We start from the raw sequence: 27581 nt of genomic DNA, 5'->3' as shown, positions 1-27581 counted from the left end.
AACTTGTCTAGGAACACAGTTAACTTTATTTTTATTTTTATTTTATTTTATTTTCTTCTTTTTCTTTCATTTTCTTTTTTTCTTTTCTTTTTCTTTTTTTTTCTTCTCTTCTTCCCTTCTCCTTCTTCTTCTTCCTTCTCCTCTCGCGAGGCCGGCAGCTACGGAAGGGGGTCGGACGGTGGCGGCCGCATGATGGGGCCACCGGGGGGGGGTGCAGCGGGCTCCTCTTCTTTGGCACCTCCCCACCGTGGGGGCGGAGGTATTTCGGCGGCGCGGAAGGGGGGCAGCGGGGTGCGGGGAGGGGGCGGGCTGTGGCCGGCGGCAAGCGCGGGAGGGGTGGGCGTGGCCGGCGGCTGCCTTTTCTTCTCCTTCTTCGGTTGGGAATGGGAGAGGCAGTGGGGCATTTTTGTCCCATAAAGCAATGTTAAAATATATATGGACCAGTTGTTAAACAACCGGTCAACAGGGATTTAAGGTTAAAGTTTCGGTCAATAAATGGACCGCTGAGCAAGATTCCCCCAAAATAATATCCCCATCGATGAATATTGAAGCTCCGATACCAACTTATTCCGATTGCAGAAAAAAAAAAATTCTTGTAACATGCTGAATTTGAATATTTTAAAATAAAATAATAAAAAATTATGAACAAGAATCTAAATCTTTGACAAGAATCTAAGCTTGCCATCTGTATTTTCATGGAGCCTTCCTATTTAAAATAGCATCCTAAAGTAAAATAGTGTTATTTTAATGGACCATATTCACACTGTCTGTAAATATAGAGTTATTTTAATGGAGCCTTGCTGCTTAAAGTTTAAGCCCAAGAGCTATCTCCATTTCGACGAGATAAGATGTAGTTGCTATTGATAATCTTGTTATGGTCTTGCTATTAGCCATGGTCCTTCTTGGCAACTGCGTAGGCTAGGTTTCAATCTCATCATGACCCATGAATCCAGATCCAAGAGGAACACAAACTCAAATCCAGCATGCATGCAATGATATTATGGACCCAATTGGGCGGCGCTTGATGCAATAAGACTCAAATTTGACGGTCATGATCGAAGTTCTTAACCAAACTGGATCAGATCTTGTCATGTTTTAACAGATTTTCTGGAACCTCAAAGGATTAAAGAGAGAATAGGGCTAACCTTTGATCTGATTCTAATAATTGGATCACCACCCCAAGCTGTCAACTGCCAAACCACATCCTTCCAAGATTTTATCACAGCCCAAGGTCTGCTTGGCGCCAGCCACAAGCCACAAGATTTTCATACATCCATGTCAGCTAACTTTGTGAAGGATCCAAGACCCAGATTCTCTGTCCCACGTGTCAAGACACAAGAACCTCACAAGACCGGCCTCCTATCTCTCCAAGATAAGCCCGCTCCATGCATTAAACTGGTGCCTCTTATCCTGCTCCCCACTAGCTACCACCAGAAAGAAAGCAACATGGCTTCAGTCTGTGCCCCACTTCTGCTGTTGCCAGGCAAGATTATCTTCTTCAAAAGCGCTTAATGACCAAGAATGTAATGTTAAATTATTTCTATAATAGTTCCTTCTACTAAAATATCTCCTAAAGAGTAAAAGTTTTAGATTTGCTTTCTTTTGTGTTGTGTGTGTGTGTGCCTGTTCTACAAATCCATGTAAATTGTTATAATTTACAGATACGACATTAGTTTTTGCTTACAGAAAATTTTTGCTTTTGATTTTTCTTTTTCCTTCTGGTTGATATGCATAAAATGAAGGCGAGTTGTTTGGCATGGATTTTTTTAAAATTTTATGTGGTTCTTTGTTGACCAATGTGATATATCTCAAGCGAATGTGCGAGGAAAGGAAATGTCTGAATATCTGATCATTGTATAAATTTGAATGGATGCAATTCAGTTCTCAGAAGACTGGGAATGGACTGGGTGCGATGAAGGCATCCTTCCTTGGAGGAACAAAATTAAGGCAGAAGAAGTCGACAGCACCCACTGCACGCCGAGCACTTTCAGTGTCTGCTGAAGCAACATCTGAGAGGCCCCTCTGGTTCCCAGGCAGCACCCCTCCTCCATGGCTTGATGGCAGGCGAAGACTCCTTCCTTTCTCCTTTCTTTGATCATTCCCAACATCTTTCCCTTTCATAATTCACTCTCAGAAAATCAAGAAGCAAAAAAAGCAGGATTTGCATTAACTCGATTTAAACTTCCATGGATGCAGCCTCCCAGGAGATTTTGGATTTGATCCCCTAGGCCTTGGTAAGTCTAATATCCATCGAGACTATACTATTATACAGGATAAGATTAAAACCGGTAAGTAAACAATGTATGCAAATATATATTTTGAAATTTGATCTTTTTATATCTAACAAGCCTGGACTTCACCCAAAATGGTTAGCGATCTACCTAGGAAATAACCGACATGAAATTAAACACACGTCCGCATGGATCCTTACATACTCTCCCTATTTAAGCCCTGATGTCCTTTATCAGGTTAAAAATTCAAATCTAATCACAAGCATCACGATCGACCTGTGGTCAACCTTAATTGATTCATACTGCAGTATTCCCTAGTCCATATAGGTTATGAGTTGGGTCCACTATGACCATTTGTAACAATTCAGGACTTCATCCAAAATGACTAGTTCGAAGGAGCTAAACACATGTCCGCACGGGTCCTCACATTATATGTATGTTTCAATTTGAAACAAAAAATAGAGATATTGACTGGATCATGCATTCTAAATATTCACTATACGATATTTAAATACCTTATGAACTCAAAAATAATGTGTTAGCTTGCACATATAAATCGATAATCAATGCTTCTCACCAGGAAAAGAGTTTCGAAAACCGTTTTGTCAACTGGAGCTTCGGAAAAAGAAGCATTCCCTTATGCACATTTGACGGTTGTTGGGTGTTCCACAGGATCTGATCCAGAGAGCTTGAGATGGAACCAGCAAGCAGAACTCGTGCACTGCCGATGGGCAATGTTGGGCGCTGCAGGAATCTTCATCCCTGAACTCCTTACGAAGATTGGCATTCTCAACACTCCTCATGGTATACTGCTGGAGAACTGGAATACTTCACAGACACCACCACCCTCTTTGTGATCGAGCTCATCTTGATTGGTTGGGCTGAGGGGAGGAGGTGGGCCGACATCATCATGTTGTAAAATTATAGATGGAGAGAAGGAAGAACTTATCAGTTGAGGCGTGATTTCACTGTCCTTAAGAATAGATCGCGCCCCTCGGAGAATGGATCTCGGTGTAGCAGTAATGCGGCCTATCATCCAGGATACAACAACTGGATCACTCCAAGCGTACACCCGCAGATGCAGTGATACTATCGAACAGCCCAGAACCGCTCAGGAAGATAGAACAGAGAAGTCCTCTTCGGGAACACAGAAAACAGAAGACTCTCGGGAACGCAGAAAAAAAACAGAGAGAGGAAGATAAGTTTTCTTATCTTAATCCTCGGATCTGATAGGGTTTAAAAAGAAAGGAAGAGGCGTTTTGAAAAGATACGGGCGTTTTTAAAAGACGCGACGTTTTATCAAGAGATAAAACAAAACAAAAGACGCGACGTTATCAAACAAAATAATTCAAAAAATAAAACGGCAAAAAGAAACCTGGCTCAAGCCCACACCCGGGGGGGGGGGGGTCCCCTGCGCGTGATAATCGCAACGCGCCGGTTAAACGTTTCCGGATCGGATTCGCCAATTTTGGCTTGGACCTCCATTGGGCTCATGCGCGCGTGGGCTACTTTCTTTCTTTGCTTCACCAAGTTAAAAGGTTGAATACTATATAAAGATCTTTTGAGTTTTGTTCCTTTCCAATGTAGGACTAAAGAAAGTACACTAGACAAAAAGACAAAAGACAAAGAAGGGCAGACTCAGAATTTTGAAATATTCCAACTGTTGCTGTGGTCCAAACCGAGAAACGATTGACACGACGGTGTGAACGGGGGTTCCGCCTGAGTTGTCTTGGTGGTGCTGGTTGCGCTCCACCTTCCGCCAAGGAACCTGCAAAACAAGCCTTGCACCACCACCAGGTGGTGATGGCCCTCCGACGGTCAAGTCAGAGGAGATTGGAGGAGGAGAGATGATAATCACAAGTGGGAGAGAGTGCTCTGGGAGGTATGCTTACCCCCCCTTCTCCCCCCAGCCGCATATATACCTGGCTGGGAGGTCTCTCAGGGGGTTTGTCGTCGTGGGCACGATAGGAATGGCCACTGACATGGCCGTACGGGGGCGTCGTGGAGCAGCGCCGGTACGGTCATGGGCAGGGCGGTAGTGGAGCTCCGCTTTGTACGGTTGATACAGGAGATCGTGGGCAGCATCGGGTACAGCCGTTATGCAGGGAGTAGTGGAGCAGGAGGCCGCGGCGTGCCTCTGGAGAATAGCCTGTCGTTATCAAAAGATCTCCGACTCGGGGTCGGAATGCTGGATCATAGGGCAAGCCGACCCGGGGTCGGGGCTGCGAAGCGCGGAGTCCGGACTCGGGTCGGAGTGCTGGGATCATAGGGCAGCCGACCCGGGGTCGGGCTGCGGAGCGAGGAGGTCGACTCGGGGTCGGGTGCTGGATCATAGGGCAGCCGACCAGGTTCGGGCTGCGGAGCCGAGGAGGTCCGACTCGGGGTCGGAATGCTGGATCATAGGGCAGCCGTAGCTTTCCTGGATACGCGTGCCGATCACGTGGGGCATGCGCGGCTCAAATTCCCCATAACAGTAGCCCCCCGCTTCCGAGCCTGGAACCAGAAGGGGAACAGGTGAAGGGAGTGATGTTGTCGAGATTGCCGCCATCCTTCGGAGAGGCGCGCAGCGCTTCAAGCTTCCCGCCTTCTTTATGGCGTATGGCGGTTGGCGATGCTGACCTGGCAACCTGAGGATTTCCGGCGGACATCCTTCCTTAATGGTGTCGATTCGCCTTTGGGGTGCGAGCGACCCTTCGGCGGCCAGGCGTCTTCTGGCGTCATCGAGGTGTCACTTGCCCTTTCGCCTATTTAATCGGGGGCCTCCCCCGTCCGTCTTCTTCTTTACGGACATTTTCGAGTTTCTCCTTTGCGCTACCATTGTGCCGCCGAAACGTTCGCTTGCTTTTCCTGTTGACGCTCTCGGAGCCGTTCTTCCTCCTCTTCAAGTGAGTTTCCACTCTTCTACTTTGAGCTCTTCATACTTTTTCTTTTTGTACTAGTGCAGCCGCCAGTCGTTCCGCGCCTTTCCCTCCTTCTTGAACCCCGTCCTGACCGTAGATTGGCCATTAGGGATGGGCGAGTGGGAGGTCAGATATGCATCAAGTCATAAAACTGGTCGCCCGAGGAACTTAGAGCGGGATTTGTGGCTCGGTACTCGTACCTTCCGAGGGCCTGCAATGTCAACGCTCCAGGGCCTCGAGGAGAGGATTGTCTACATCCTCCTCGAGGGAGATCCCCATCCGAATGAGGGCATCCTCCAGGCCGGGAGTTCCGCTTTGCCCCCCTTCAGACCTAGTGCCTTACAGGTGCTCCGGGGTTTTTAGGAATGGCAGCCGACGCAACTTGGTGCCGGAACTCGTGGTGCGTGCTGCTGACGCGTCTTGCCAGGTCTCTTCTGTCGCTTGCATGCGATTCCAGGCCCCTTGAAACGTTTTTCTGGGAGCTCTGACGGGCCTGGAGTCAGGCCACCCCCAGGACAAAAGGCGGTGGTGCGTGCTTCGCAGCGGCGGCGAGGGTGCGGCCTTGTCAAGGAGGGTCCCTACCTCCATTCACCACTGGAAGGAGCGCTTCTTTTTCGTTGATGCAGACCCCTCCTGGGAAATCAGGGCAATCTGGGGGACGCCGGTGAAGTCCCCAATTGGCCTGTCGAAGTTGTCGAGGGAGGAATCCGAGGGGCGTCGCCGCCTTGAAGGGGTTGGTCGCCGAGGGCCAGCTTCCCCCGGTGGGCCGCCTATTTCTGAGGATACCTTGGTGAACGTCGGTTTGAGCTCGGTCCCCACCGACCGTGAGTCCGCCATCGTTTCTTTAGCTCTTTTCTTCTCTTTCGTTCCTTCTTCCTTTCGGTTTCTCAGTCCCTGACCATCCCGTCCTTCTTGCAGAGGTCGACGACGTCATGCGGTCGGTGAAGTCGAAGGCTGTTGGTAGGGCGTCCCTGCTGGAAGCAGTCCGGAGGAGGAAACGAGCTCTTCCGAGCGGGGCCCCACCGGCGAAGAAGTCCCGTAAGGAGATACCTCCGATGCCGACCGACGAGTCCGGGCCCACCGGTCAGGGGAGATGTCGTGGGCACCGACCGGCAGCTGACGCTGTATCAGCCCTCCGGTGGTAGGTTGCCGGCTACTCCGGAAGTGCCACTGAGCACTGCTCAAGACGGACGGGTCGGACGTGATCGGTCCCCCGACCCGGCCTTGCGGACTGCGGTCGGACATCCTGATTGACTCGAGGAGGGACGCGCGAGGCCCCGGCCCGAGCGGGACCCTATCAATTCCTGGGGGCACCCCCGCCCCCGAGCGCGATCAGCCGGACTCTTCTCTCCAGGCGATGGATAAGGGTAAGGCTGCCAGAACCACCATCTCGGCTCCGGGGAGAAATCGGGGGTCTGCCTTCACTTACGATGGCGCCCGAAATCTCATCGAAACAGTGTTGCTGGAGAAGGACCGTCGGCGGGTCCGGGAGTTGGATGTCTCTGACGTTGGGGCTCGCCAGCTGCGTTCTGTCTCATGTCGGTGAGTTCTTCTGGCCGTCTATTCACCATTATTGGCTCTGTTGTTCTCCGCCTGACTCCCTTATTTTCCTATTTCTTAGCTCGCCCAGTACATGATCCGTCTGGAGGAAGTGCTACAAGGAACAGGCGGGGCTTTTGGGCGAAGGCCGAGGACCGGCTGAAAGCAATGGAAGAGGGAGGCCGGGCTGCGGCAGGCAGGACGACCGGGGGACCTCGAGGCGAGGCTCCGGGAGCCGAAGAGCGGGCACTCGGCTTCGCCGCCCTGGAGGAGCAACTGTCAGAGGCTCGGGAGCAACTCAAAGCCGCCTCGGCCTCGAAAGCAGGGTCAAGAAGGCGGAGGAACGGGCTGAAAAGCAGTCCCGGAAGATCGCGGACTATCGAGAGCGGTGGGGAGAAGGCCCAGCGGTCTGCCGACAACGCCTGCGACCGAATCCGCTCTTTTGAAGCCAACTAGGCGAACTGGAGTCGGCCCTGGAGAAGTCATGCACGGACGTCCAAGAGCTCCGTTCGCGCCTGAAGGAAAGCCGAGGCCGCTCGGGTTGCTACCCGAGGCGAGCATAAAGAGGCTCAGGCTGATCTGCTGAGGGGTCTCCTCTGAGGCCGAAGGCCGGATTGTGGCGAAGGTCTTGGAGGCCAAGGCTCAGATTATGGAGCGAGCTGAGGCGGAGCTGGCCGAGAAGAGGGCGGAAATCGGCGAGTCAGGCGGTAGAGGCTTATCGCCAGTCCGCCGAGTTCGCCCATGATATGTCGGAGGCAGTGCGGACCTATCGCTAGTACTGACGAGTTTGTCCATGACGCGTCGGACGCGGGGGCCGAAGCCTTCACCTTGGGCTTCGAGGAGGGCCTGGCAAAGGGTGTCGGCTAAGTATCCCGAAGTTGACCTGAGCGAGATCTCCCTCCTGGACTCCTCTCCGGCGCCATCGCCTGCTGGTTCTCCTGCTGCTTCCCTACCTCCCGCGGACGAGCCCCGGCGTTCCCGACCCGGGAGTTCCTCCAAGCTGACCTCTTGTACCTTTCATTGTCTTTTTTATTTTTGTATGTCGGCGCTTTGCCCAATTGTATGGGCCTCGGCCCTTGAAAATTAATGCACGTTGAATATTTCTTCATCTCGCCCTCGTCCTCTTTTTTTTTTTTTTTTTTTTTTTAGCTCTTGGTTGCTTCTTGCTGACTTTGATTCCCGAAGTTCTTCCGGCGCCTAGGCCAGGCATCCGAGGGTTAAACCTCAGGAAACTCTTCCGGCGCTAAGCCAGGCATCCGAGGGTTAGGCCTCAGGAAATTTCTTCCGGCGCTAAGCCAGGCATCCGAGGGTTAGGCCTCAGGAAATTCTTCCGGCGCTAAGCCAGGCATCCGAGGGTTAGGCCTCAGGAAACTCTTCCGGCGCTGAGCCAGGCATCCGAGGGTTAGGCCTCAGGGAAACTCTTCCGGGCGCTAGGCCAGGCATCCCGAGGGTTAGGCCTCAGGAAACTCTTCCGGCGCCTAAGCCAGGCATCCGAGGGTAGGCCTCAGGAAATTCTTCCGGCGCTAAGCCAGGCATCCGAGGGTTAGGCCTCAGGAAAACTCTTCCGGCGCTGAGCCAGGCAATCCGAGGGTTAGGCCTCAGGAAACTCTTCCGGCGCTAGGCCAGGCATCGCGAGGGTTAAACCTCAGGAAACTCTTCCGGCGCTAAGCCAGCATCCGAGGGTTAGGCCTCAGGAAATTCTTCCGGCGCTAAGCCAGGCATCCGAGGGTTAGGCCTCAGGAAATTCTTCCGGCGCTAAGCCAGGCATCCGAAGGTTAGGCCTCAGGAAACTCTTCCCGGCGGCTGAGCCAGGCATCCGAGGGTTAGGCCTCAGGAAACTTCTTCCGGCGCTAAGCCAGCATCGAGGGTTAGGCCTCAGGGAAATTCTTCCGGCGCTAAGCCAGGCATCCGAGGGTTAGGCCTCAGGAAATTCTTCCGCTCGCTGGTCGGCCAAGGCTGGCGCAAGCCGAAGCGACCGGTCGGGGGCTTCCGGCTAGTCTGCTCCCGGGATGATCATCGGGTTAGCCAGGCATCTGAGGGTTGTCAAGCCTCAGGGAAATTCCGCTCGTTGGTCGGCCAAGGCTGGCGCAAGCCGAGGCGACCGGTCGGGGCTTCCGGCTAGTCTGCTCTCGGGATGACCATCGGGTTAGCCAGGCATCCGAGGGCCGACTCGGGAGATTCCACTCGTTGGTCGGCCTAGGCTGGCGCAAGCCGAGCGACCGGTCGGGGCTTCCGGCTAGTCTGCTCCCGGGATGATCATCGGTTAGCCAGGCATCTGAGGGTTGTCAAGCCTCAGGGAAATTCCGCTCGTTGGTCGGCCAAGGCTGGCGCAAGCCGAGGCGACCGGTCGGGGCTTCCGGCTAGTCTGCTCCCGGGATGATCATCGGTTAGCCAGGCATCTGAGGGTTGTCAAGCCTCAGGGAAATTCCGCTCGTTGGTCGGCCAAGGCTAGCGCAAGCCGAGGCGACCGGTCGGGGCTTCCGGCTAGTCTGCTCCCGGGATGATCATCGGGTTAGCCAGGCATCTGAGGGTTGTCAAGCCTCAGGGAAATTCCGCTCGTTGGTCGGCCAAGGCTGGCGCAAGCCGAGGCGACCGGTCGGGGCTTCCGGCTAGTCTGCTCCCGGGATGATCATCGGGTTAGCCAGGCATCTGAGGGTTGTCAAGCCTCAGGGAAATTCCGCTCGTTGGTCGGCCAAGGCTGGCGCAAGCCGAGGCGACCGGTCGGGGCTTCCGGCTAGTTTGCTCCCGGGATGATCATCGGGTTAGCCAGGCATCCGAGGGCCGAGCCTCGGGACATTCCACTCGTTGGTCGGCCACTTGTCGCTCGCCGCCCATCGGGGTTTCTCTGTGCCCAGCCGCGACCGTGTTTCTCCTCTCCTCCAAGCGTTGCCTGGGGGGAACACGAGAAGGGTATTAAACGCTAATTAATGCGTTACCTGGGAAATCGGATCGCCAGTTGCTGCTGGTGAGGAGTGTTAGTTGAGCGGCCGCGATACGCGGGTTCTTCGAGGAGGATGCGGCCTGGGCGCGAGCGGAGACACGTGGACCTAGGGGTATACGTCACCCGGATCGTCCTGCACAAAGAATGCGATTTAAGGAGAATGACGCTTAGGAAATCGCGGGGAGATACGCCTCGGGAGCCGGAACGGCTCCGGATTCAGTGCGCCTGCATTTATTGGAGCCACCCGTATCGGAACTACCAGGGGGCCGCAGCTTGGCTATAAATACAGGTGCAGGTACGATGGAATTTGCCAAGCCGGAGCTGCAGGTTGCCATGGATCGCGGACCTCCTCCTTGGCATATGACTGAGAGATTCCTGTCGAAGGAAAGGGGAGGCGCTCCCCTTACAACTTCAGCCAACTAGCCGTTTCATCTGGGATCAACAAGGAGGGTCTCCCCGGCGGAACTCCGTTCTAGGCGTTTCATCCGGGATCACATCTCCCCTCCTTGAAGTTCAGCCTCCCGGTTGAGCTCTGCGCCGGACGCTCAATCCGGGACCGCGCCTCCATATACTCTTCCCCCTCGAATCCCTTCTCTTCCCTACCACTGGGGAAGATGGGAATATCCTTTGGAGGCGGCGTTCCCCTGGGGGCAGCGGGAGCTTCTTCTGCGGCGGCTCCTCCTCTTTTTGGTGAGGTGCTGGATGGCGCCTCCGGTTAGAAGCACCCACTTCTGGTGGGACTGCAGCCGCCCTGGGTTGAGGGTTTGGGTCCCCACCTCTTCTTTACTTTCTTTACTCCCTAATTCCCCTCTGGAAATTCCTTGTAATCACACGAGCACGCCACTGTAACCAGAAATTATTGAAATGAAAAGTATTGCACCTTTTTAAATTGTCTTTCTGGCCTTGTTGTTCTACTGGTAATACATCCGCAGGTTAGCGGAATTCCAGCCCCTTGGAATTTCTCGGCCATCTAGGGCTTCCAACTGGTAGGAGCCAGGTCGGTTTACCCAACGAACTTTATACGGGCCTTTCCAATTTGGCGCTAGCTTCCCACCTTCCGTAGGTTGAGATGCCTTAGCTCGCCTCAGCACCAGATCTCCAATTCTGAAAAGCTTCGGTCGGACTTTGGAGTTGTTAATATCGGGCCACCCTCTGCTGATACATTGCCATCCGTACCTGAGCCATTTCCCTTGCCTCTTCCAAGAGATCCAAGTTCCCTCGGAGTTGCTCTGAATTGGCCTCGGGTCGGTGCGCGGCCACCCGAGGCGAGGGGAGTCCGAGCTCCACGGGGGCAACGGCTTCCGTGCCATAGGTTAGGCTGAAAGGCGTCTCTCCAGTAGGAGTCCGTTGTGTGGTCCGATACGCCCAAAGGACATTCTCGAGTTCCTCGACCCAAGCTTGCCCCGTCCGGCCGATCCGCGCTTTGATACCTTGGAGGATTGTCCGATTTGTGACCTCGGCCTCGCCGTTGGTTTGGGGATGCGACACGGATGTGAACCGATGCTCGATCCCGAATTCCTCGCAGAAGTCCCGGAAGTGCTTGTTATCAAACTGTCGACCGTTATCCGAGATGAGGACCCGAGGTACTCCAAATCGGACAATGATGTTCTTCTTCACGAACTTCCGGACTTGTGCCTCCGTGATGGTGGCCAGTGGCTCTGCCTCCACCCACTTGGTGAAGTAGTCGATGGCGACAATCAAAAATTTCCGCTGGGCCGAAGCGACGGGGAATGGTCCGAGGATATCCATTCCCCACTGTGCGAAGGGCCAGGGCGCGGTGATTGGCGCCAAGGGGACAGAGGGGACTCTCTGGACGTTGGCGTGGCGCTGGCAGGCGTCGCATTTCCGCACGTGGTCCTTCGAGTCCTCCAACAAGGTCGGCCAATAGTAGCCTTGCCTCATGATCTTATGCACCAAGGACCTAGCCCCCAAGTGCGATCCGCAGATGCCTTCGTGGACTTCGCCGAGGGCGTAGGCCGCTTCCGCGGGGCGGAGGCACCTTAAGAGGGGGGCGGTAAACGAGGTCCGATACAGCCTCCCTTCATAAAGTACGTAGTGGGCGGACTTCTTTACAAGCCGCCGGGCCTGATCTTCGTCTTCAGGGAGGATTCCTTCGGCGAGGTAGGCGACGAGCGGGTCCATCCAAGACGGCTCCGGATCAATTGCCATCACCGCTCCAGCCCCGTCAATGCTCGGGGCATCCAGGGTCTCCAGGTAGATTGCCCTCGACAAGTTGTGCGCGTCTGAGTCCACTAGGCGGGACAACCTGTCGGCCCTGGCATTTTCGCTCCTCGGGACCTGCTGAATGTCAACACTGCCGAGGTCGGGAATGAGTGTTTGCACCTTCCGGACGTAGCTCTGCATGGTCGGGCTCCGCGCCTCGAACTCCCCTCGAACCTGCCCGACCACCAGCTGGGAGTCGGTGAAGACTTTCAGACGCCGGATGCCGAGCTCCTTGGCGAGTTTGAGTCCCGCCACTAGGGCCTCGTACTCCGCCTCATTGTTGGTCACTGGAAATCCGAACCTCAAGGCATACTCGGCTATCACTCCATCGGGATTGGTGAGGACCAGCCCAGCCCCTCCACCTTCAGGGTTCGACGACCCGTCAATGTGGAGCGTCCAGATCGGGAGATCGAGGCTGGGTGTCTCCGGCGGCTTAGGTTCCGCCTCCTGCACAGTGCACTCAGCGAGAAAGTCCGCGAGCACCTGGGCCTTGATGGCTGGTCGGGGCTGGTAGCGGATGTCGAACTCACCAAGTTCTACTGCCCACTTCACCAGCCGTCCCGCATTCTCTGGATTGCTGAGAATCTGCCGCAGTGGTTGATCGGTCAAAAGGGTGACAGAATGAGCCTGGAAATAGGGGCGAAGCCTCCTGGTCGCAGTCAGCAGCGCGAAGGCGATCTTCTCAGCCTTCGTGTACCGCGTCTCGGCATCCCGGAGGACTCGGCTGATGTAGTATACAGGCTTCTGAAGTCTTGCCTCTTCCCGAACCAGTACTGCGCTGACTGCGGTTGGGGAGACCGCCAGGTAAAGGTAGAGCATCTCCCCCTCTTGCGGCTTGGACAGCAGGGGAGGAGACGCCATGTACTCCTTGAGCTGGTCGAACGCCGCATGACATTCGGCCGTCCAGAGGAAGTCTTTTGGGCGCTTCAACACCTTGAAGAATGGTTGGCAGCGTTCGGCCGACTTTGCCACAAATCGTCCGAGCGCGGCGACCCTTCCAGCGAGCTCCTGAACCTCCTTCACTTTGGTCGGAGGGGACATATCTTGGATGGCTTTGATCTTGTCCGGGTTGGCCTCGATCCCGCGCTGGTTGACAATGAAACCGAGGAACCTCCCGGCCGAAGCACCAAAAGCGCACTTCGCTGGGTTTAGCTTCATGCGAAACTTTCGCAAGGTGGTGAAAGTCTCCTCCAGATCTGCAATGTGCTGGTCTGCATGGCGGATTTTTACCAGCATATCGTCCACGTACACCTCCATATTCCGGCCGATCTGCTCCTTGAAGATTTTATTGACGAGGCGCTGGTAAGTGGCGCCAGCGTTCTTCAGACCGAAGGGCATTACCTTGTAACAGTACAGCCCCCGGTCTGTTATGAAGGCAGTTTTCTCCTCGTCCTGTGGAGCCATCATTATTTGGTTGTAGCCGGAGAAGGCGTCCATAAAAGACAGTAGCTGATATCCGGAAGTCGCGTCGACCAGTTGGTCTATCCGTGGAAGCGGAAAGCTATCCTTGGGGCACGCCTTGTTCAGGTCGGTGTAGTCGACGCACATCCTCCACTTTCCGCTCGCCTTCCGGACAAGTACGACGTTTGCCAGCCACTCGGGGTAGCTCACCTCTCTTATGAAACCTGCCTCCAAGAGTTTGTCTACCTCCTGGTCGACCACCCGGATCCGATCCGGGGCACAGTGTCTCTTCTTTTGCTTTACTGGTCGGGTGGGTCGGGTCGACGTTGAGGGCGTGAGAAACGACCTCCGGGTCGATCCCAGGTACATCGGCCGCCGACCAGGCAAACACATCTGCATTGGCTCGGAGGAATTCCACTAACCGGAGCCGAGCTTCCAAGTCGAGGTTGGCACCGACCCGGACCGTGCGGTCCGGGCGGCCTTCTTCGAGGGGAACTTCGATTACGCCCTCGGCCGGCTCCCCGTGCCGCAAGGCCACTTCGTCTCTGGCGTCAAGTGACTCGACGCTTAGGGCCTCCATGGGCTTCTTCCCTTTGAGAGTTGCTAGGAAACACTGCCGTGCGGTCGGCTGGTCACCTCGGACCTCTCCAATCCCGGCCGCTGTGGGGAACCGCATGAGCAAATGGTAGGTAGAAACCACCGCGCGAAGGGCGTTCAGTCCGGGTCGTCCGAGGATAGCGTTGTAGGCCGAGGGGACACGGACGACCAAGAACCCGAGCCGCACCGTGGCTTCTGCGGGTGCAATGCCCGCAGTCACAGGCAGCTCGATGACACCTTCGGCCGAGATAGCGTCTCCAGTGAATCCTATGAGGGGGGTGGATGTTTTGTGCAACAATTGTCGGGAAAAGCCCATCTTTTGGAAGGCCTCGTAATACAAAATATCAGCTGAGCTTCCACTATCCACAAGAACACGCCTTACATCGTAGTCCGCCATAGTGAGAGAGATCACCATGGCGTCATCGTGGGGAGTCTGAACCCCCTTTACATCTTCATCACAAAAAGTGATTACATTTCCGACCCGCTGCCTCTTCGCGACGGCCACTCCTGATACTTCCGCCGAGCCCCCTGCGTTCCTCACGGGCCGAGAGCAGCCCCCAGTGATGGTGTGGATCACTCCCGCAACGGGTCGATTCTGCTCCCGAGGCTCCTGAGGGGCCGGGTCGGCTGGACGCGGGTCTGCGGGGGGACGTCGGTCGTTTACATATCGACCGAGACGCCCTCGGCGAATGAGAGCCTCGATCTCGTCCCGAAGCTGGAAGCAGTCTTCGGTATCGTGGCCGTGGTCTCGGTGGTACTCACAGTACGCCCGAGAAGGCTTCCTCCCAGGGATCTTCTTCATCTGCCTCGGGACCGGGAGGTCCTCCCGCCCCTTGACCTCCATGAGGATCTGGGCCCGGGGGGCCAGGAGTGGGGTGTACCGGTTGAAGCGTTGGTGCGGAGAACGAGGGCGTGTGGCGCCGTGGTTCCTTGCTGGTGACGGGCTTCTGCGCCGGCGTTGAGGCGTCGGGCTCCTCCTCTGGGGTGCCTCTTTTCGCCTTTTCTTCCCGGGCTTTAGAGGAGCCTCGGCGGCCTCCTTGTTCCGGTGGGAGGCTGCCTCCTCGGCGTCTGCATACTGGTTTGCCCGAGACAACAGCTCCGGGAAGCTCCGCGGCAGGCGTTTGTCCAGGGAGAAGGTGAGTCTGCCCTTCCGGAAGCCTCGCTTCAGGGCTGAGAGAGCCACCTCCTGGCTCAAATTCCGGACCTCCAGTGTTGCCTTGTTGAAGCGGGTGAGATAATCCCGCAGGCTCTCTCCCTCATTCTGCCGGACATCGAAGAGGGAGTTGGAGACCAGTCTTCGCCGGCTACTGACGGCGAAATGGCTGATGAAGAGACGGGTGAACTGGTGGAAGGACTGGATGGAATTAGCCTCCAGGCCGGCGAACCACGCCCTTGCCGGGCCGCGGAGGGTCGCCGGGAAGGCCTTGCAGAGGAGAGGATCCGATGCTCCATGGAGGAGCATAAGAGTCCTGAAACTCTCCACGTGGTCCCGTGGGTCCGCCGCCCCGTCGTAGGGTTCGATCGCCGGCATTTTGAATCCCGGCGGGTTTAGGGTCCGCAGGATTCTTGAGGCAAGCGCCGGCTGGGAGGAGATTTCCAAGTCGGCGAAGGGATCTTTGGAGTGGCCCTTCAGGACCTGGAGCTGTCTGTGGAGATCGTCCACCCGCCGGTCCAGGGAGCGCGACCGGTGGGTGGGAGACAAGGAGCGGCGCGAGGGGGACCGACTGGAGTGCGGGCCCCTCGAGGACTGGGGTGTCTGAGAACGCGCCCGGGTCCGCCTCTCGTACCCCGCGCAGCTCCGATGAGAAGGTCCTGGCAGAATGGACCGCACTCGAGAATCCTCCCCGCGCCGGCGCTCCTCTCCATGGGAGAGGGAGGAGCGCGGGTTGTGAGGAAGAGGCGAGTGCTCGGGGAGCAGCGGCTCCTGAGCCCGCTGCGGCACCCGAGAGATCACACCCTGCAGATTCTGCACTGCCTCCGCGAGGGTGCGAACCTGCTGGGCTAGCTGGTCGAACTGAGCAGGTTCGACCGTCTGAATGGGAGGAGAAGCGGTGGAATGCTGCTGAGAGTGTGTTGGGGACGCAGCAGCCTCCCGGCCAGAGGCGCGAGAGGCTCCGCGACCGGAAGCATTGGAAGCTCCGCGACCACCTCGCCGTGCCATTACGATCGTTCTGAGATTCGGCCCTTCCTCTAGCGCCAACTGTTGCTGGTGGTCCAAACCGAGAACGATTGACACGACGGTGTGAACGGGGTTCCGCCTGAGTTGTCTTGGTTGGTGCTGGTTGCGCTCCACCTTCCGCCAAGGAACCTGCAAACAAGCCTTGCACCACCACCAGGGTGGTGATGGCCCTCCGACGGTCAAGTCAGAGGAGATTGGAGGAGGAGAGATGATAATCACAAGTGGGAGAGAGTGCTCTGGGAGGTATTGCTTACCCCCCCCCTTCTCCCCCCAGCCGCATATATACCTGGCTGGGAGGTCTCTCAGGGGGGTTTGTCGTCGTGGGGCACGATAGAATGGCCACTGACATGGCCGTTACGGGGCGTCGTGGAGCAGCGCCGGGTACGGTCATGGCAGGGCGTAGTGGAGCTCCGCTTTGTACGGTTGATACAGGAGATCGTGGGCAGCATCGGGTACAGCCGTTGCAGGGAGTAGTGGAGCAGGAGGCCGCGGCGTGCCTCTGGAGAATAGCCTGTCGTTATCAAAAGATCTCCGACTCGGGGTCGGAATGCTGGATCATAGGGCAGCCGACCCGGGGTCGGGCTGCGAAGCCGAGGAGGTCCGACTCGGGGTCGGAGTGCTGGATCATAGGGCAGCCGACCCGGGGTCGGGCTGCGGAGCCGAGGAGGTCCGACTCGGGGTCGGAGTGCTGGATCATAGGGCAGCCGACCCGGGGTCGGGCTGCGGAGCCGAGGAGGTCCGACTCGGGGTCGGAATGCTGGATCATAGGGCAGCCGTAGCTTTCCTGGATACGCGTGCCGATCACGTGGGGCATGGCGGCTCAATTCCCCCATAACACCAACAATCTCCCACATATTTTAAAATTCAATAATAAGTTAACGAGCGCGAGAGTTCAATGCATCAAATTGGTGTCTTTGAGACTATGAACCATTTTTTAGGACTAGTAAGTATGACTTACAGAACTTTTGGTGAAACATAAAATTTCTATGAACCAAAAGTCCTTTACGTAAAACAGTGACTCATAGCCCACATTGACCTCTCAAGTTCTGGGCTTGTTCTAAACGGGTTGGTGCAAATAGGCCATGCACCTTACCTGGATATTCATGAGTGCTTTAGAGAACTGCCTAATTCTCATAGGAAGCGGCCCCACTCCCACACCCATATAGGTGGATCCATCAAGTGTGTACTGCAGGTATACACACCATCCTAAAGGACTATGGTATCCATTAAGAGCTTTACCTCATCCTTATCTACTGCAGTTTGCACTATCTACACCATAGGGATGGATTTTCCAAAATTAAATACGATAGTGTACTCACAGTCAACTAGCGACTTGTTATTACCCATATGAACATGCTTCATGGGATCTCCAATCACACATGTTGGGTTTCTGTCGTTATTGACTTTGATATAGGCATTAGTCCCATCCCCCTCGATGTTTCACTCACTAGTTTTCTACCTAGTGGTTTTGTCAAAGGATCGGCCAAATTCAACTCTGACTTTACAAACTCAAGAGATATAATCCCATCATCAAGCAGCTGCCTTACAATATTATGTCTCAACCTTATGTGTCTATTCTTCCCATTATAAACTTTATTCTTAGCTCGATATATAGCAGCTTGGTTATCACAAAGAATAGACACAGAAGGTGTTGGTTTATTCCATAATGGAATATCTCCCACAAGATTTCTAAGCCATTCAGCTTCAGAACCTGCCTTTTCTAAGGCAATAAACTCGGACTCCATTGTAGACCGAGCGATGCATGTTTGCTTGGATGATTTCCAAGTTACTGCACCCCCACCAAGAGTAAAGATATATCCACTCGTGGATTTCATCTCATCTGAATCAGAGATCCAATTTGCATCACTATACCCTTCTAGTACAGCTGGAAATCCACGATATAACAAACCATAATTAATGGTTCCTTTCAAGTACCTTAGTACTCTATGAACATCACTCCAATGGTCCTTACTAGGATTATGAGTATACCTACTTAATCTTCCTACTGCATAAGCAATATCAGGACGAGTGCAGTTAACTAAAAACATTAAACTACCAATGATGCGAGCATATTCTATTTGTAAAATACCATTATCTTTATTTTTCCTTAAATGTATACTAGCATCATATGGAGTAGATACGGGTTTACTATCATAATGCTCAAATTTTCTTAAAATTTTCTCAATATAGTGTTCTTGTGATAGCATAAGTCCATTAGAACTTCTTGTTATTTTAATCCCAAGAATTACATCAGCTTCACCCATATCTTTCATATCAAAATTTGAAGCTAAAAATTTCTTAGTATCTATAACTATATTCAAATCAGTTCCCATTATAAGCATATCATCAACATACAAACATATGATCACAACAACATTATTAACAACCTTACTATAAACACACTTATCAGCCTCATTAATTAGAAAGCCATTAGATACCAATACTTTATCAAATTTTTCATGCCATTGTTTAGGTGCTTGTTTTAATCCATATAAGGATTTTACTAATTTACAAACTTTGTGCTCATTACCAGGAACAACACAACCTTCAGGTTGTTCCATGTAAATTTCTTCATCTAATTCTCCATTCAAGAATGCAGTTTTTACATCCATTTGGTGAATTACTAAATTATGAATGGATGCTAATGCAATGAGTACTCTAATAGATGAAATTCTAGAAACTGGTGCAAAGGTGTCAAAATAATCAATATCTTTTCTTTGTGAGTATCCTTTTGCTACTAATCTTGCTTTAAACTTATCAATTGAATTATCTGGTTTTAACTTTCTTTTAAAAATCCACTTACAACCAATTGATTTAGCACCTGGAGGCAAATCAACTAAGGTCCATGTATGATTAGACATAATAGACTCTATTTCATTATTAATAGCCTCCTTCCAAAAAGGTGCATCAGCTGAAGTTATTGCTTCTTTATAAGTTTGAGGTTCATTATCAACAAGAAAGGTGTAAAAATCATTTCCAAAATTTTTCTCTTTTCTAGTTCTTTTACTTCTTCTTAAATCAATTTCATAATTTTCATGTGCCTCCTTTTCTTGTTTATTATGAGACTGAGAGTCAATTTTTTCTTTACCTAGTTTCATAGGAAAGATATGTTCAAAAAAATCAGCATTTTTAGATTCTACTATAGTGTTGGGTTCCATAATATTAGATTCACATTTTAATACCAAGAATCTATAAGCAGCACTATTTAATGCATAACCAATAAATAAGCAATCAAAGGTTTTAGGTCCCAACTTTCTTTTCTTTGGTTCAGGTAATAGAACTTTGGCCAAACACCCCCACACTTTAAGATATGTAAGGTTAGGTACATGACCTTCCCATAACTCATAGGGTGTCTTACCAATTTTCTTATAAGGTATTCTATTTTGAATGTGACAAGCAGAGAGAATAGCTTCCCCCCACAAATAAAGAGGTACTCCTGAGCTTATTAACATAGCATTCATCATTTCTTTTAGAGTTCTATTTTTACGTTCAGCAACTCCATTAGATTCAGGAGAATATGGTGGGGTAATCTCATGGATTATACCTTTATCTTCACAAAATTTATTGAAGAGATTATACTCATATTCTCCTCCTCTATCAGTCCTTATTCTTTTAATTTTCTTATTAAATTTATTTTCTACTTCAGTAACATATTGCTGAAATTTTTCAAAAGTTTCATCTTTAGTCCTAAGTAGATATACCTTAGTGTATTTAGAATAATCATCAATAAAAGTTATGTAAAATCTTTTTCCTCCTCTAGTTGAAGTGTTTTTCAAATCTCCTAAATCAGAATGTATTAATCCAAGTAATTCAGTTTCTCTTTCTATTGACTTATGACTCTTTTTAGTAGATTTAGATTCTACACACACTTCACATTTATCATTCACATTTCCAAAGGTAATATTATTTAACAAGCCTAGGTCTTTCATTTTCTTGATATAAGAAAAATTAACATGTCCTAATCTACCATGCCATACATCAACAGAATCAATCAAATAAGCAAAAGATGATACATTTTCATTCATAGTTTCGGTTACATTCAAGACAAATAAACCCTGGTTACAATAACCCTTCCCAATGAAAACATTGTTCTTAGTCATTACAATTTTATCAGACTCAAAATACACTTTAATTCCAGCTTTTCCTAATAAAGATACAGATACTAAGTTCCAACGGATATTAGGAACATGCAACACATCATTCAGAGAAAGGACTTTTCCTGATGTTAGCTTGAGGAGTACTTTTCCTTTGCCAACCACTGGCGAGGGTCTCGAATCACCCATGAACACTTGTTCTTCGCCTTCATTCAATGGAGTGTAGGAAGTAAACGCACTCCTATTGCCACAAATATGTCTAGTAGCCCCAGAGTCTACCACCCAGTCCTTTGCTGCCATAACCATGTTGGTTTCAGACACAACTGCTGCAATAATATCTGTCTCCACCAAATTAGCATTTGGTTTAGCAGATATATCATTCCTTTTTCTAAACCTGCATTGATTAGCATAATGTCCAGGTTTTCCACAAACAAAACAAGTTCCTTTTCTTTTAAAACCAGGACCTTGGAACTTAGGTTTCTTATCATTTTTGAGATAAGGCTTCTTGGACTTTGAATGAGACCCACCTGGTTTGCTGACTATTACATTAGCTTTGGAAGTCATTTCCTTGGCCAATTGTTCTCGGTCTCTAACTCGATTTTGTTCTTCAATTCTAATATGAACAATAACATCTTCAAGACTCATATGTTTCCTTTTATGCTTCATGCTATTTTTATAATTTTTCCAAGACTCAGGTAATTTTTCAATCAGACAGCCGGCTAGGAAAACTTCTTGAAGTATTATGTCTTCATTTTTAAGATCAGTAACCAGCCTATGAAAATCATGGATTTGTGATGACACATCCCTATCCTCAGACATTTGAAAGTGCAGAAAATTTCCTATAGCATATTTCTGTACTCCAGCATCTTCTAACACATATTTTTTATTCAGATTTTCCCAAATTTCTGCAGCTTCTTTGTATGAACAATAGACATCAAAAAGTTCATTTGACAGTGTACTCAGAATTGTATGTCTACAGATTTTATTTCCATGTTCCCACTCTTTGAATTTAGTGTCAAAATCATCAGACCCTTCTATCGGTTTTGACTGATTTAAATACCGAGCAAAATTAAGCATATCCAATGCAGAATAAACACGTTCTTGCCATCTCTTAAAATACATACCATTGAAACTTTCAATTTTAGAAGTATCAGGAATTGATCTAGCAGTAATCATAGCAGAATCCATGTCGATCTATCTATTCTTAAGATTGTTGTAAAATTATAGATGGAGAGAAGGAAGAACTTATCAGTTGAGGCGTGATTTCACTGTCCTTAAGAATAGATCGCGCCCCTCGGAGAATGGATCTCGGTGTAGCAGGTAATGGCGGCCTATCCTCCAGGATACAACAACTGGATCACTCCAAGCGTACACCCGCAGATGCAGTGATACTATCGAACAGCCCAGAACCGCTCAGGAAGATAGAACAGAGAAGTCCTCTTCGGGAACACAGAAAACAGAAGACTCTCGGGAACGCAGAAAAAAACAGAGAGAGAGGAAGATAAGTTTTCTTATCTTAATCCTCGGATCTGATAGACGCGACGTTATCAAACAAAATAATTCAAAAAATAAAACGGCAAAAAGAAACCTGGCTCAAGCCCACACCCGCGGGGGGGGGTCCCCCTGCGCGTGATAATCGCCAATTTTGGCTTGGACCTCCATTGGGCTCATGCGCGCGTGGGCTACTTTCTTTCTTTGCTTCACCAAGTTAAAAGGTTGAATACTATATAAAGATCTTTTGAGTTTTGTTCCTTTCCAATGTGGGACTAAAGAAAGTACACTAGACAAAAAGACAAAAGACAAAGAAGGGCAGACTCGGAATTTTGAAATATTCCAACACATCAAGCCTGGGTGTGTGAACACTGATCCTGTCTTCCCCAACAACAAGCTCACGGGGACTGATGTAGGATACCCGGGAGGGTTCTGGTTTGACCCACTGGGATGGGGAAGTGGTTCTCCTGAGAAGGTCAAGGAGCTGAGGACGAAGGAGATCAAGAATGGAAGGCTGGCGATGTTGGCAGTGATGGGTGCCTGGTTCCAAGCCATCTACACCGGCACTGGTCCAATCGATAACCTCTTTGCTCACCTCGCAGACCCTGGCCATGCGACTATTTTTGTAAGTGCCCTTGCCAAGATAAGCTTCCATTAATTTCCTGTGCAAGTAAACTTCTAGAGTTAAGCAGCATGGAATGACTACATGGATACATAATCTCTAGAATGCAATGTCTGAGTATATCTCCATTTCATTTCAGGCTTTCACCCCAAAGTGAAGAAGGATCAGAGGAGCATTGGTTGCAGTCGACATCGGAAAGATAATGATGTAACTCTTTTGCAGGAATAGAAGCTAAGCTGAAGAGAGGAGAGTAACTGACATGGATGTTTGTATCATTAAAAATGATACTTGCTTTATACTCGAGTGTTTAATATAACAACTTAATCGAGTACAAATAGCTTTAGAAAGCTTGCATGTGGATTAGAACAAATATGAGGACTTTAACAGCAAGATAGACGGAAAAGATCAAGTTGAATAGTCGCTACCTTATTTGTTAACAAAGCAAGTTAACACAAACCGTCAAATATTTTTTTTTTGATGGAGAGGGAGACAAAGCCATCCAGCCTTTATTAGAAAAATGAAGTTTACATTAACTATTTATAAAAAATTTGTAAAAAAAAAATAATAAAAAGTTTTTACAAAAAGTAGTGGTCTGTAATTAGACCGGTTAAATTATTCAATAAGCTGAACAATCTCATAAGTAATTTGAAGAAACTCTGTATCATTTTCTGGAAACAGACACAAAAAAAAAAATAAAATTACTGTTTAAACACTAACTTTAAAATGTGCATCAGAAGGTGACGCAGCAGTTTGTCTCTTGTGTGTATCTGTTGGTGGAGGGAGGTATTTACACTCACATTCACATGCCGAAGACACATATAAACACATCAAGACATTTGCATAGATGGATCTCAGTCCCCTCGTACTTCTCCTATCATAAATAGTTAAAACAGGAAAAGATAGCTGAAAAATACCTGCTAGCTAATTCACATGTAGAAGGATCTAGGGTGTCTAATTATCCAGGAAGGCATGGTAAATGGAGACTTGTGTAAGAGGAACAGGAGAGAGCATAAGCCCCAAGATCATTAGATCAGATATGGATATGGGGGGTTACTCAGATTGCACATCAGCGGAAGATATATTTTTGTCATAAAAACTGACTGAACTGATAAATGGGAAAGAGATTTTTTCTGTAAACTGGCTAGGTATAGCAATCCCCTTGGCAATGTTTGGGATTGGAACCACATAGAGAGATACTCTGTCTCCCTCTTTTTTTTTCCTTCATTGAAGGGTATAACATTTGGGATTCGGAGGCCATCTAACATCTAAATTTGGCTTTAGATACCCAATTATAATTATCCCTCTTGAAGAAAATTAACCATTGCCTCTTTAAATCATGCATTTTACAAGGACTTTTCTAGATTATGCCGGTATCTATTTTTAAGATAGTTCAAAAGTCCTTCTTGTCTTCCCTTCCGTTCTGTCTTCTTTTTCTTCTTCTAATCCTTTTGCTTCCTTTCAATCATTTATTCATTTATTAATTGTGGATTAGTTCGCAAATCCTCTTTTACTCTCTCTACTTGACTTGTGGACTAGATACATTGATGATCTAGGATGACCCGTGCCATCGACAGACCAAACCCAGACCCTTGACTGAACCCGAGCTAAGATTCTCTCTCCTCGCCCTCTTTCTCTCTCTAAATAGGCTTGGGAATCCTAATGTAAGCCTTGCTTTTCTTGTTACTCGAATCCATGTTGATCTAGTTTAGAGACCCTAAACTGCTTCGACCACTTTTGAAATTTGACCCATTACTATAGTCCTAGTTATATTTTTTGAAATTTGGCTACTTTTGATCTTCACCTAACCAGTTAAATTCTTCTTGCTCGGGCTGACCTGGGCAGTCGGACACTGTCACCTGACTTACCTGATTTGGGGGCATGAGGTTGTTCTCCAATAGTGTTTAATTTTGACCTTGTTTGACTTCTAGAATGATGATAAAATTTATGATGTTTTAATTATATTAAAATAGGTACACCTGACTTGTCTAACTAAAGTAAAAATTTTTAAAACGAAAAGAGGTAAGTAACCTAATGCTTCAAAATATATTTTCTAATTTTTTGGTAAAATAATAATTGGTTGATTAAATTTGATTATGATATCTATTTTATACTTAGTTAAATGGGTCGGGCATGTTAATGTTATGATAATAATTATTTTAAAAATATGTTATGTGGTATGTTATAAAATCTAAAAATATTAGTGGACAATTTTTGAAAAATTTGTTTTTATATGGATGCATTCTTAGCATGGCTATGATCTACCTCTGCCAATAGAGATTATTCGTTGGCCCTATCGACTTGTACTTTATGAGAAACTGGCTTCAACACTGCACCACTGGTAATTAAAATAGTGGCATTTGGACACCGTACCATCGATGGTTAATAATAGTGGTGTTTGGCGCTTTGTGCATTCTAACCCATGCCACTGGATTATATAGCCATAGCCTGATATTGAGTTTCTAATGTTTTCTTATGAAAACAATAGTATACTTTTTTTAAAAAAATGTATTATTTGAGAAATAATTTATTTCTCAGTCAATATTTCGTGTTTGTAACTAATTATTTGGCATGCTTGACCCCACTTTGAGGTGTTATGTTGCTAACTGGGCTAGTGTAGCTCATTATTATATTTTCTTTATTTTTCAGATTTGGATACATGATTGCTCAGGGCTAAGAAAGTGCACTTATTCTTTTGAAGATACTTTCAGTTATTAGAGTTTTAGTCAAACTAATTAGAATATTTTATTTAATTTATGTTAATAGTTAGCAAATGTTGACTTATGTCACTTTAGAACTATTGTAAGAACTATTTGAATAAGTGCTTGATTAAATTAAATTTTTGGAAATTATTATTGCTTTGATATAATCTATAGCTTTGCATGCTTGTATGGTCCGCTATACAGGTATGCAACGTCTATTATGCACTGGATTCGAGACGTGACAGATTTGGTAGTATCAAAGCCTAGATTTTAGGATCCTTAGAATTCGTCGAAAAGGTTGAGAGATGGGTAGGAACTAGACAAGGGGATAATATTAATTACTTTTGTTAATAACCTTGTGTTATTTTGTTTGGATGTAATTTACGATGTTTGTTTTATTTTACTAAATCAAAATATTGCCTCGTCGTGCTCGTAGTCTGAATGAGGCAGTTGGGGGCCCTCAGGGTAGAGTCTCCACTAACCAAGCGGTCGAGGCATCTTAAAGTCCGGGGCACCAGAATGTGGCCTCCGAAATTCAGTAAGGAGGGGCTGGTCAATCAATTGTAAATCAGCCAATTTTGGATCAGTCAACAATAATTCAAGGGAATGCGGTTGAAAATCAAACTTAGGTGCTTGAATTGATTGAGGAGGTTGTTGGATTAGTACGTCAGTAGAGACAGCAACCTCAGCATTCAGTCAGGCAGGATGTTGGTCCAGCTGATCAAAGAAGGGTATAACAGAATTCAGAAAAATGACCCCTTTGGTTTTTAAAGGCACTACTAATCCTCATGAGGCAGAAGCTTGGATTAATGAAATGGAGAAAGCTTTCAGGGCAATGGAGTGCACTAATGAAGAAAAGGTCAGATTTGTCATCTTTATGCTTCAGGATAGAGCCCATCATTGGTGGAAGTCTATGGAGCGCAATTTGGCTCTCGAGCATGAGCTAATTATTTGGCAGAGATTTTACACAGCTTTCTACTCCAAGTACTTCCCTTCTAATCGAGTGAGAGAGATAGAGAGAATTTCTTAATTTGTCTTAAGGAGCTATGATTATGGATGAATATGAGGCCGAGTTTGACAGACTATCCAGGTTTGCTCCTACCCTCATCATGAATGCAGAGTCCAAGATGAGGAGATTTGAAGAAGGATTGAAGTCTCACTTACGTCGGAAATTGGTCACAGTACACTCAGCAAACTATGATAATTTGGTAGATAGTGCCAAGAATATGGAGGTTATTTGGAAGAAAACTCAAGATACTAAAGGTGGGAAGCCAGAGAAGAGGGGCAAAGATTTTGATACTCACGGTAGATAGAATTCTGGCGGATCTCGTGACAAATCTTGGTGTTCAGGGAAGTAAGAATCTTATGGGAAGATTACTCAGCAGGATAAACCGAAGTGTGAAGCATGTGGTGGTACTCATAAGATTGAGAATTGTAGGCAGTTAATCGGTGCTTGTTTCAAATGTAGGGTCATAAGATAGCAAAGTGCCCTCGCAATCGATAGAAATCTTAATCAGTTCAGGGGCCTCAAGCTACTAAGACTCAGCAAGTGCAAGCTTCTCTTGCTTCAGCTCAATTTTCGTCTCTCAAGCTTCAGAAGGGGGGGAGACCGCGAACTCAAGAACATGTTTATGCATTGACTCAGCAAGATGCTTAGGCATCCAATATCATGGTATCAAGTATATTGCTAATTTCATCTATTTATGCTCATGTGTTATTTGATTCTAGTGCTACACATTTTTTGTGTCATCTGTATTTGTGCAAAAGCATAACCTGCCTCGTGTGCCATTAGAATTTGATTTGTATGTTAGCACATCTGCCGAGGGTGGGGTGATTGCTAATCAGATCTACAAGTCTTGTTCAGTTCAGATAATAGGTAGAGAATTAATTGCTAATTTAATAGTTATAGACATACATAACTTTGACATAATTTTGGGTATGGATTAGTTAGCATCATATTTTGCTACTATTGATTGCTATGATAAACGGATAAATTTTGAATATTTGGGGATATTGAATTTAGCTTTATTGGTAGTGGTGCTTATACTTTCTCTTAAGTTGTCTATGCTATACAAATAAAGCGACTACTCAGAAAGAAAAATATGGCATACATTGCCACATTAGTCGATACCAGATAATCAGACTAGAGATTGGAAGATATCCCAGTAGTGAATGAATACCCTTATGTCTTTTCAAAAGATCTTCCTGGTTTCCGAAAAGGCTAATGTGGTGGTTGTTGCACTAAGCAGAAAATATACATGCAATATTGCTACTTTACTCACCTCCCAAAGAGGTATTTTGGAAGATCTAAGAAGAGCAGAAATTGAAGTAAGTTGGCATGATCCTGATATGTATTTGGCTAACTTGCGTGTCCAACCTACTTTAATAGAGAGGACCAAGATTGCCCAAGTAGATGACCCTCAGCTGCACTAGATTAAAAATGATGTTAAGTTAGGTTCTTAGTCAGAGTTTAGAATGCACGAGGATGGATCACTGTGATTCAGGAATAGAATTTGTATTCCAAATGATTTTGAGTTAAAAAGAAAAATTATGAAAGAAGCTCATAACACCAAGTATATAGTGTATCTTAGGAGTACTAAGATATATAAGGATTTGAAGAATATATTTTGGTGGAATAACATAAAGAGAGAGAGAGATCACACG

The 27581-nt window shown here is 48.3% G+C and overlaps 1 protein-coding gene across 1 annotated transcript; it reads left to right on the top strand.

Annotated features, from left to right (window-relative positions):
- Positions 1-1422: 1422 nt before the first annotated feature.
- Positions 1423-22572, top strand: LOC103715849 (chlorophyll a-b binding protein 7, chloroplastic). Its single transcript, XM_026807996.2, is given in 7 exon segments — positions 1423-1523; positions 1882-2064; positions 2197-2234; positions 2904-3029; positions 3032-3138; positions 21946-22221; positions 22358-22572. Coding segments are annotated over 6 exon segments (717 nt in total). The 5' UTR covers positions 1423-1523; positions 1882-1912; the 3' UTR covers positions 22376-22572.
- Positions 22573-27581: the final 5009 nt, after the last annotated feature.

Source organism: Phoenix dactylifera, chromosome 10, assembly GCF_009389715.1.
Source record: "Phoenix dactylifera cultivar Barhee BC4 chromosome 10, palm_55x_up_171113_PBpolish2nd_filt_p, whole genome shotgun sequence".
Taxonomy (NCBI): domain Eukaryota; kingdom Viridiplantae; phylum Streptophyta; class Magnoliopsida; order Arecales; family Arecaceae; genus Phoenix; species Phoenix dactylifera.
The sequence above is the reverse complement of the archived record's forward strand: the minus strand, read 5'-3'. Positions and strand labels throughout refer to the sequence as shown.